The sequence below is a fragment of the Diabrotica undecimpunctata genome, chromosome 7 (assembly GCF_040954645.1).
Source record: "Diabrotica undecimpunctata isolate CICGRU chromosome 7, icDiaUnde3, whole genome shotgun sequence".
In the NCBI taxonomy this organism is placed as follows: Eukaryota; Metazoa; Arthropoda; class Insecta; order Coleoptera; family Chrysomelidae; genus Diabrotica; species Diabrotica undecimpunctata.
The window spans coordinates 50,409,720-50,421,949 of record NC_092809.1 but is presented as its reverse complement, the minus strand read 5'-3'; the positions used below and the strand labels follow the sequence as shown (position 1 = coordinate 50,421,949).

The 12,230-nt window shown below is 32.5% G+C and overlaps 1 protein-coding gene across 1 annotated transcript in view; it reads left to right on the top strand.

Moving 5' to 3' along the window:
- The window catches only part of LOC140445321 (aldehyde dehydrogenase), a 43,520-nt gene that overhangs the window by 7,634 nt on the left and 23,656 nt on the right, over window positions 1-12,230 (top strand). Inside the window, exon 2 of the mRNA XM_072537293.1 lies at window positions 4,083-4,289. Coding sequence (XP_072393394.1) covers window positions 4,083-4,289 — 207 coding nt within the window. The remainder of the gene's footprint in view (window positions 1-4,082; window positions 4,290-12,230) is intronic.

Sequence of the window (12,230 nt, the reverse complement as noted above, 5' to 3'; positions counted from 1 at the left end):
TTACTATAAATAGTCGTTTTTAAACTCATTATTATATCCTCATAAAATATAGGCCTTTAACTATTGAATGGCACCAATTTTAATTCTTAATTGTTATAAAAGCAGCAGCTATGATTTTTTAAACAAATTAAGCTAACTCTATTTCTATTGGTCGTAGAAAACTTTTTTTTAACCTTTGTCTTGATTTTATCTATACGAATAAATATGTTAAAAATATGTATAGTGTATACGGAGCGCTGTAGCTTAATTAGTTTATAATGCCAAAGTCGCCCCTACTTCAAAGCGATAAATAACGGGTTAAAAAACTTTTGGAGCAATGATTTTTATTCCTACATAAAAATATAATTGACCAACAAGAGAACCCGTTTAAAATTAGATCTCTATCCTTTTTAGAAAAATAAGTTCTGGCTGTGTAAATTTTATAAAAATTTAATCATTTTTAGGATTAGGATCTTAGGAAGTCTCATTCGATTTGTAATTAAAAGAGTTACAATATAATGCTTTTTGCATAAAAATAAAGAATTTTTACAAAAGTTATTTTAAAAATTAAATATGGCGAAAAATTCACATTTTTGGACTGTCAATCGTTAAGTTTGCATAAACTATTTGATCAAATTTAATGTAGCACATCTCAAATTAAAGCTTTTTTATGTATTTACATTCATATTGTGCTCATTTTGCCCTAAGATATTGATACAATAAAAATAAAAATAATTAAAAAACAACGTTTTTGCACCTTAAAAGTGCCAAATATGGATCAACTTAGAAATCCCGAGATAAAAGTCAAGCTTACAAATAGCATTAATAGTAATGTTGCTTTAACAACCAATACAGATGATATTGAAAGAGACTGGATCAACTTAAGGAACGCTATATGCAACGGTGCGAAAGAAGTCATTGGTGACTACGAGCGGAAGAAGAAGAACGAATGGATGACAGATGAAATATTACACCTTATGGACAGAAGGAGGGAAAATAAGAATAATCCCGAACAATGTAAAGAACTGGATAGAACTGTCAGCAGAAAGATAAAAGAATCCAAAGAGAAATGGTTACAAGAAAAATGTCAAGAGATAGAAGAGCTAGAACGAAGACACGATAGTTTTAATATGCATAAAAAAATCAAGGAGTTTACTTATACTTACAAGAAAAAACAGTTTGGTAGGTTAATAGACGAGAACAACAAACTTATTGTAGATAAAGAAGAACAGTTGAAGACTTGAGCTAATTACATAAAAGATTTGTTTACGGATTATCGTCATATTTCTACGAACACTCTTGATCTGAATGGACCAAAAATATTGAAAAGTGAGGTGATAAAAGCTATAGATCAAACGATAGATGGGAAAGCAACAGGATGCGATGAAATACCAGTCGAATTTTTAAAAGTTTTTAACGAGAACAACCCGAATGTAGTATTGGAACTGTTTAATAAGGTATACGATACTAGCCAAATTCCGTCGGACTGGTTGAAATCTACATTTGTGCCTCTTCCCAAAAAATCGAATTCTAAGACATGTAGTGAATATTGCCTTATAAGTTTAATGAGTCACACCCTTAAAGTATTCTTGTGTATTATCCATTCCAGAATACGAGCAAAATTAGAACACAGCATAAGTAAAACACAGTTCGGTTTTAGATGTGGTTTTGGAACTGGAGAACCGCTCTTTGCAATACAAGTCTTGATTCAAAAATGTCTGGATCAACAGAAATATGTTTACGCCTGTTTTATCGACTATGAGAAAGCATTCAATACTATCAAACATGACAAACTCATAGAACTATTACATCTTACAGGACTTAACACTAAGGACGTCCAGATTATAAAAAATAAAAGGTAAAAGAAATAATAAATTATACTTACAATCGTAACATAAAAACTCATTGTCTCCAAGTAAGAGATGTAATGCATCCCACACAATTTGTACATCTAATCTCATTCATTGTTTTACAACTGTCACCTTCATAAAATAAAATCTCAATAAATAACACACATTTCATAAATATGTCTCTAGAATAAATATTAATAACTTTTAAATAACTCAATGGTATAGAACATTACTTTCATCTAACAAACAATCACATTACACCTATCTCTACTTCATTGGATAAAATCTATCTCCTCAAGAACCTCCCCGTTTACTGTCAAACAATTACAACAGCAGACTTAAGTTCTCCAATCAACAATACAGGATAGTTTGAACCATGTTCTTTCAACCATCGATTAATAGAGTACCGGCATCATTTATTTAACTTTGTATCGAGACTTGAAGATTCTATGCATATTGTAGAAATCGAAACCGGTCGTCTGGATAGTTAAATTAAATTGATTGTGAGTAAGTCTAATTTATTATTTCTTTTACCTTGTGAAATGGACTCACACAAGCAACACATTCATGATTATAAAAAATCTATATTGGAATGAAACAGCCCACATGAAGAATGGACATATGGTGAGTGAAAACGTAACCATTTCGAGAGTGGTTAGACAGGGCTGTATTCTTTCGCCACTGCTTTTCAACCTGTACACGGAACAAATATTTCAAGAGGTACTGGAAGAGTACAAGGAGGGCATCAAGATTAATGGCGTACCAATAAGTAATTTTCGATATGCAGATGATACTGTTATACTGGCCGATAACATCGAAGATTTACAGATGATGCTAAATAGAGTAAATACAACTGGCAACCAATTTGGACTGAAGATCAATAGAAAGAAAACTAAATTTATGGTTATCAGTAAAAAGAACATTCAACATATCGACCTGAATATTGAAGCCAAACGTATTGAAAGAGTACACCGATTTAAATATCTGGGATATACAGTAAATGATAAGTGGGACCCAGATGTAGAGATTAAGATCCGAATTGAAATAGCAAGATCGAAATTCATCAAAATGAGAAAGCTCTTAAGCAACCGCCACCTAAGCGTTAACCTCCGATTACGGAGTTAAAGGGTGGACGTTAACAGCAGCAACTATAAAGAAGTTAGCGGCTCTAGAAATGTGGCTATATCGACGCATACTGAAAATACCTTGGACAGACAGAGTGACCAACACAGAGGTATTAAGACGAATGGGTAAAGAGGTGGAATTGTTAACAACTGTTAAAAGGAGGAAAGCATCATACCTGGGCCATGTGTTCCGTAATGATAAGTACAGTCTGCTACAGCTTATCGTGGAAGGCAGATTGAAGGTAGAAGAGGTCTGGGCAGAAAGAAGAAATCCTGTCTGAAAATCTTGGGAGAATGGTTTCAAATACCAGAAGCTGCGAACATAATACATGCGGCACAAAACAGAGAAACCTATCGTTTGATGGTCGCCAACCTTCGGTAGAAGACAACACATAAAGAAGAAGAAAAGTGCCATACTTCAAAATAGTAGTTTGAAATTACAAACACTTTAAGGTTACTCCAGGCATTGCCCTTTATAATCCTGTGCTGGTTTCAAAAATTCACTAATCAATGCTCAAAATCATTCATTTTTGTCTGCAGCTTGGACTAATATGTGTCCAGCGCCAGTTGCTCTGTTATTTTTGATCCTTTATAGCGCATCATTTTCCAGATATATTTGCAACTTGTATTTGTCTGTCTCTTATTTCGTAAGTCGGAGGAGTATATAGATATATTTTTACAATTATGAGTCATATATTATCCATTCGTCCACTTGTATTGGTACTCTAGGCGATATTCTGATTTAAGTTTGTTCTACCAGTTGTTTGGTAGGTACTTGATATTCATAGTTGTATTGCGTAGGCATTTGTCAGTATTGGCAGATTGCATATTTACCATTTATGATTATAAATAAACTTTATTGCCTATTGTATTTTATGTCACTTTAATAAATCTCTTAGAGTAATATTAACTTTTTGTAAAATAACTTTTCTAGATTATTATCAGTTATTATATTATCTGCAGTCGCTAAAATGTTTATAAGATTATCGTTTTTAATCTTATTCTTTTCATCAATCCTTAATGAATTTTTAAGCGTTGGATGTCATTTCTGGCGTGTGTTATATAAAAAAGTAGATGATAGCGTAGTAATAATTGTTATTAAAATTTTCTAAATTAAATCTTGTTTCAGCTATTCATTAACAATCAATTTGTGGATTCCGTCAGTAAGAAAACATTCCAAGTTCTAAACCCAAGTACCGGAAAACCCATAGCCAATCCTGCGGAAGGGGACAAAGAAGACATCGAGAAAGCTGTGAGTGCCGCAAAAGCTGCGTTCGCAAGAGGCTCAAAATGGAGATCCATGGATGCTTCCAGCAGGGGAGTCATTATTAACAAGGTATTTTCATTATAATTTTAATATAATTATTTTATATTTAAGCATTTATATTATAAACTGCCCTGTTCATCTCTCTTGATGTTATACCCAAGTTTTGAACCACTAATATTTTTTGTTTTATTTGGACGCGAAGAATTGTTAAAGGAATAGCAATGTAAATTTAAAACATTAAGGGCCGATCTTTTCACCTACAGATAACTATCTGATAGATAGTTATCTGAAGGATAGTCATTTATTCGGAGGATAAAATATACCTGTCTTTTCACGTCAAATTATGTTACGGTTACTTATCTGCCAGATAAATGTTAAAATTATTTCGGAACGCACCGAAATTTCATTAATTATCAATAGTAATACCACTAGTGATTCAATTTTCGCGATGTCTGTCGATTTACTTCTAAACGAAACTGAGTTGCTTGAAAACACCACGAGTCCGTAGGACGAGTGGTGTTTTCTTTAAGAAACTCAGTTGAGTTTAGAAATAAAAGACAGACTTATAAGCTAAATTAAATCACGAGTGGTATTTTATTAGACTATTTCATGAACAAAGTGATAGGTCAAAAATTCAGTAGAATGAGAGGAAGGAATTTAATAATAATACATTTGATCTAGGTAACCCAAATCTACCCATTTTTTGAATAATTCACAATTAGTCATATTTTTATATTCATCCGAAGTCATAGCGACAGAACTCATTTTCCTTTGATCGGGTACAGTTTGCAACAATTTTCTCTTACTATCACGAGCCGCTCTCGCTTCCTTGAAGGTTATATCTTTGAAGGGATCAATATGTCTCTGATACTCACAGAAATATTTTTCTTGTACCAATTTTGCAGTAGTGTTCCATATGGTTTTAATAACACTCTCCTTGTAATCACTACCATCAATTTTTCGCATGTTGAAGGCCCAGACTTTTAGAATGAATGCTAGTCTTTCGTTGTTATTTTCTGCATCTAATTTGTAGTTGCGATCCACACAGAACATCATAAATTGTCTCCAAATATAAGATTTAGACTTTCTTGTGTTACTCGGTATATTTTCTTCAATGTTTTGGTTTATAACTTCGTTTGAAGTACCACCGAAACGACTCATTTTGACGTACCTATACAGCTACAATAATTTTTTTGGCAAACGTCAAACTTTGCTTTGCGATCGGTATCCATGGTTACGTCGTTGAAAACACGAAGCTGATAGACCAATCAGAATTGAAAGACAGTTGGTGTTTTCGCCATCGAGCAAAAAGACACAAGAGGGAATCTAATCGTTATGAAAAGGCGACCAAAAAAGTGGCCTCTGATGGCGGACATATCCGGAAATGCGAATGCGCCAAATTTAAATTTTCCGACACTTATTAACAGTAGCTATAAAATAGTTTTCAGAATGTGTCTTAGACGAGAATATTTTAATTAAATATTAACGATAACAGTCTAAAATGTGAAACAATTGTTAAAAAACTTCAATATAAATAAGATTCCATGTGACAGTTGGGACAAATAATAACATAACCCAACTAAATTTGATTTCTTAAACAAGGAAAGACTCTCTTTCCTTGTTTAATTTGGCCTCTCAAGATGGCACTTCCTGTCTAACAATATTTTTGCCCCCACTACCTTTACATTCCCTCTTTTGTCTTTTTGCTCGATGGTTTTCGCGATAACACAAGCTGTCTTTGGTTTGTGATTGGTCAGATTATGTGAAAATTTTAAGATGAGTGAAATAGTCAGAGAAATTAAACTATTTTAACAAACTAACATCTGACGCTACGCCTCTAGAGGATCTAGAGCCTCTAAAGAAACACGCTTATACAGCTTTATCAAATCATCGTAATTTTCATTGTAAAATGAACCCTAAAAACCCTGAGATTAATTATTATTAGTATAACATCGTATTATATATGTATGTTCGGCCATTCTACGTATTAATATTTTATACTATTTTTTTATAATGGATTTTATTTTTTTATATCTGTGTTAATTGTACAATTTGTGGCGACACGAATAATAATAAATCGTATAGTAGCCACTTTTCTTTTAGAAAGAAATACATAGAATTATTAAATTTAAAAATTAAATTATTCTTCTTCTTCTTCCTCTTTATAAGCAATTTTGCTTGTTTATTGTCGGATTAATACCTCTATGGAAGGTTGTCACTGCATCTTTTGCGCGGTCGTCCGATACTTCTTCTGCCGATTGGTGACTTATCTCTTGCTATTTTGACGACACGGATCTCCTCCATTCTGCTTATGTAGTTATTCCACTCTCTTTTTCTATTTTGTGTCCATTCATTTATACACTGTACATTACATTTTCATCTAATGTCTTTACTTCTCTTTCGATCTCTCAGTATTTCCTGTAATTCTTCTCAGTACACTCATCTCTGCCGTTTCCATTAGCCTTTGCGTTGTGGCTGTGTCGGGTCTTGTTTCTGAGGCATATGTAATTATTGGTCTTACACTGGCTTTATAAATTCTTGACTTCATCTCAGTGTTAATGTGTCTATTTCGCCATATAGTGTTATTAAGGCATCCTGCCCGTCTATTTGCTTTTTGTACTTGATCTCTCACTTATTTATCCAGGTCTCCATAACTGGACAGTGTAATTCCCAGGTATTTTATTTACGTTTCTTGTTCAATACTGATGCCATCAATTTCTATTTTACATCTGGTTGGTTCTTTGCTGACTACTATTGTTTTAGTTTTCTGAGATGAGATTGTCATATTAAATTCTTTTGCTCTTATGTTAAATGTGTGAACCGGTCTTTGCAGACTATCTTCATCTTGGGCTATCAATATTGCATCGTCTGCTTAACAGAGCATTTTTATTTCTTTGTTTCCCATTCTGTATCCTCTTCCTTTGTTAACGCTTTTGATGATTTCATCCATGATCAAATTGAAGAGCATGGAGTTCAATAAATCCCCTTGTATTATTTCGCTGCCCATTTCTGTAGGTTCTGTAAGTTGTCCATCTATTCTGACTCTCATTTTGTTGTTTTGCGATAGTTTATATAATATTTAGGGGAATTTCTCTATTATACAGAAGATGGATAACATCTTTGAGTCTTACTCTATCAAACGCTTTCTTTAGGTCAATCAAACACAGAAATGCTGGTCTATTATACTCAGTGGTTGCTCAGTAATTTGTTTTATAACAAATATTGCATCTGTAAGTAGAATCAGAAATGAGAATCTGAAAGAATATATCATTTCTTCTTTTGAAAGTAATGATAAAATAGGAACGGCTTCAGAAATGTTTTGCAGTTCTTGTCTTTCATATAGTACTTGCAGTTCTGTTTTTAAACGTTTTTTTTCTAGAAATGCATATACGTCAAAAGTATCAGAGAGCAATTTGTCTGGAAAGTCTTTTTGATATTCGTTAAAATGTTCTTTCATAAATAATGCGGTAGCTACCAGATGTCCTGTAAAAGTAATTTGAGCCCCAATCTGTTGTAAAATGGAATCGCAAACTGCCAATGCTTCTATTTTTTTATTCATTGAAACAGATATATCGGACAACGTCGCCTTTTATGATGAATAGATTCATCGGTTTCTACTAGCTCCGAATCTAGTTGGTCAATAACTGTATCCATTTCATCACGAATATTTTGCATTGTCTTTTCAAATGTTTAAAGATCTTGTTTAGCCTTAATGGGGTCAGGAATGAATCATCTGCAGTTGCTTAAAAAGTAATTCTACATGTGGCGTGATTTTATAAAAAACTGCTAACCAAAATATGAAATCTTTATTCTGTAATCTAAGTTTATATGCACCATGCACCGGCTTACTCAATCGTTGAATTCAATTTAATACTTTTGTCATTCTCTAAAATATCCATGACTTGTACCAACTTATTTCGGTATTCATAAACTGTATTGACTCCAAGTGATTGAAAATTCTATCTAGTTTGTGATGATTGTGGTAATCGTTTATGAGCTATCTCATCCAATACCTTTGTTCTTTGAGGTGATGATTTTAAAGGAACAAATCCCAGTTAATTCCCGGGGAGGAAAATCCGAACAGATGCAGTAATTTAAACCGCACTACTCATTATAAGATTCATCTGATGTGCATAGCAATGTACCTACGTAGTTTGCAAATGGATATTTATCTTTAATTGTTTTTTCCGCTCATTACTTACGCTCCGTCATAAATTTAGCGCATCACTGATTAAAGGATTAATTTCATTTAAAATACAATTTGATATTGGAATGGCATTCTGTCTAAGAGGATTACAAATTTTCAAAATTTTTCTACTGACTTATTAAAGGCAATACATCGTAATATAATGACTAACTGAAATTCGGTAGCGACATCTGTAGTTTCATCGGCAATTACAGCTACATAATTTGATTTGTTAATTTCTTTAGTCACCTCATCATGGTAAACGCCAAGCATACAGTCCAATAGTTCATTTTGTATACTTTTAGAGGCCCCTTTTAAATACTGTTGCTTTATTAAAATGATCCTTTAAATCTGTAACTAATTGAGAACTTAAAACTATTAATTTCCGAAAATCTTCTTCATTTGTTGATTCTTACATTTCATTATGACCTCGCAATGCTAATTCTAATGCACCACAGAATCTTATACAGTTTATAATAATTTTTAAAATATACCTACCTGTTTTTATCAACTTATTTGGTCTGCATAATAACATTTGTCTTTAAGCCGAACTTAACTGAGTCATTATATTTGATTTTCTGAGTATAGATAAACTAAAAATATTATTTAGGTATAAGTTCCTTGCTATTTTCAGAGTTTTTATTTTCTCGTAAATATGCACCAAATTAATGATACCATGTCTTGCCCATGTAGAATCGCCCCCCAAAAAAACTTATTTTTTTAAATATATATTTCTATTAAACTTCCTTATGGAAGTTTAATAGAAATCCTTGCTAGGATGTTGAAGCTTTCTGCGTAATTGTTATAATCGGATCTGTAGATGGTCTACCTACCAAGTTTCTTGATTTGAATTTTCTCTTCAAGCGAGTAAGTTTTCACTAACAAACAGATAATTTTGTTTATTTTTCCTTAACACTAAACAGTAAAATTTTAACAACCCAAACACTTCGATTTCGTAATCGAACACTTCAACGTAACTTAAACCTTATAGATAAGCGAAAACTATTCTAATACACTAGCAAAGTCACATTCTAAAACACACTCGGGCCGAAATTTGTATGGCTCCGAAACATTCCATTTTTCGTATATATAACTACATATAATATATAATATATCTTCTTCTTCAAGTGCCGTCTCCATCAATGGAGGTTAGCGGTTATGGTGGCAAACGTTTGTCTATCTTCAGCTGTTCTTAAGAGTTCCTCAAATCCAAGTCCTGTCCAGTTTCTGATATTACGTAACCAGGACAATTTTTTTCTTCCAATTCCTCGCTTTCCTTCTATTTTGCCTTTATATATATATATACGTACTATATTGTACCTATATATAATTTTCCGTCAGTAAACTGACCGCATCTAACCTTTTCCTATGCGTTTGATTTGAAGTAAAATCTCGACCCATACTGAAATGGGCTCGGCTTGAATTATTTGTTTTTTCGTGGAGATTAAATTACGTATTGATAAATAATGCATGTACATAATGCATTGATATTAAAAAAAGCATAGTAAAAAAGTATTTTTAGTGATCAATATATTTTTCGATCAATATATTTTTCAGAGCTAGGGCCATAGCCCTTTAGGACTAGCCGCCACTGCTTTTAATACCGGATCCCTGTCTCTCACTCACAATAAACACTAAAAACAATATTTAGGTTATATTTTTGATTTCGCCATAACCTACAACATATAACAAACGACAATAACTACAATTTATCTTCCAGATAACTTCTTATTCGGTACCTACTATATTTGGCAAATAAATATTTGACAATTTGCATTTGTTTGACATTTGACAGGTTTATTCGCTACTGAAAAGACGCTACTTTTTTGTCTGTCGGATAAACCTCCGGATAAATAATAGTTAATCGGAGGTGAAAAGTCTGACCCTTAATCATATAATATATTTGCAGTAGGTATGTCACTGTTAAGGTTATGTCATATTATAATCAAAAAATTTGTACTGATCTAATAAATATTTGATAATATATCAAAATATTGATTGTTTATTAATGAATACAGAAACAGTATGGACTACCTACCAAAAAATATATTTTTAAATTTGTATATTTATTTGGGCAATAATGCCACATTGATAAAAATTTGGACTTTATCAATATGGTATTGATAAATTATGAATAATTTTATTTGAGGTCAGAACAGAAAGTTGATAAATTATCTAATTATTTTGAAGACTATTTTTTTATTCTACTATGACATGATCATTTTTTTAAATTTTTTAAACGAGCTTCAATAATTATTCATGAAGGTTAATATTAATATATTTTGTTTACCTTTTGGTTACCTTGCAATATGCTGCCAAGTTCAAGTTTATGCCGCTATACTTTTTCTACTATTTTTTCATTGAAACGATTTATAAAATAAAATTTGATGTTTAGCTTGATTTATTAAAAAAAATTAGTGATTAGCTTATTCGAAGTTGTGGGTAAAAAACATTTAAGGATGATACCTATATTATACGGATTTATATACTGAGTGACGAAAAAAGGTAAACACCTACATAAAATAATAATCCGATTTTAACAATTTTTGGTATACACATTCAGTGGCCCTTACTAGTAAAATAAGTAAATTTTCAGCTTGATTCGTCAACTTACTACAGAAGCTAAGTCAATAGACCAGAGAACTAAGGGTTTTCTCGTGACATTCGTTGATACAGGTATCTAACAACACAACTGCTTTTAATGAATTTGGTGATAACAATATGTAATAAACAAAATATGCAAAAGATTAAACGTCATTTTTTACTTAAAGGGCGGATCCAGGACCGATTTTGAACTTTTGTGGGAGATACCGGGGGGTCTGGGGGTAAATTTTTAAAAATTATGGTTAAAATGTTAAGTTTTAAAGCACTTTTCACACAGTGTCATAAAGATATTCAAAACTTATCGTTATTAAAGTATTTTTATTTATCTAGCAACGAAAAATCAGCAAATTTTAACCTAAAACCTCATGAAGTCCAATAAGTGCAAAAAAGAAATGTAGTTTAGATTATAAAATTAAAATAGCATAAATAAAAGTCGAATAATATTGGTCAAGTTTATGGATGCACGCGGGACGTCCCGTCCCACACTTTGTCCAGCATTTTGTGCCGGAAGAAGGGACGTGATACCGATTTTGCTGCGGGACGGGACGCCGGACGGTACAGCGATTTTACAGCGGGTAAATAAATGTATTATTCGACTATCTCGACAAAAAAATGTTAGAAATTAATACTGACCAAAACAATGACAAAGAATGCAATCTTACTAAAACTTTATTCGCAGTTAGATCTTCTATCTTTCAAAGTCGACATGGTATTGGAAACAGCCTAAGCTGGATTTATAGTTTGACGGACTGTAAGCGTAGATGCACTGGAAAAAGATCAACATGATCTTGACGGAACGTAAGTGAAACGCACTGCAACGGAAGAGTTGGCCAACTTTCATCTTTTACAGGGAGTTACTTGCGTCTGGCCAATCAAAAGGAAGAATTTTGTGATGTCAACCAAAGTGAACTGTCTGGCCCGGCCACCATTTTGTAAAGTTGTTTATCAACATATTCGAATTTTAATTTTGTTGATTATTTGTTACAATGGACGTTAAGAATTTATAAAATAATAATAATAAATAATAAAAAGGTATTAAAGTAGCATGGTCACTAACTCTAGCCACTGTTTCTACTCATGCGTAAAAATTCCACTGCGTCGATTTATAAATTTGAAATAATATTTACAGTCCGTTTGTTACGTCTCCAGTGCGTCTACGTCTACAGTCCGTCAAAAACTATAAATCCAATCCAGCTTTAGTCGCCAGGTTAGCATCAAGA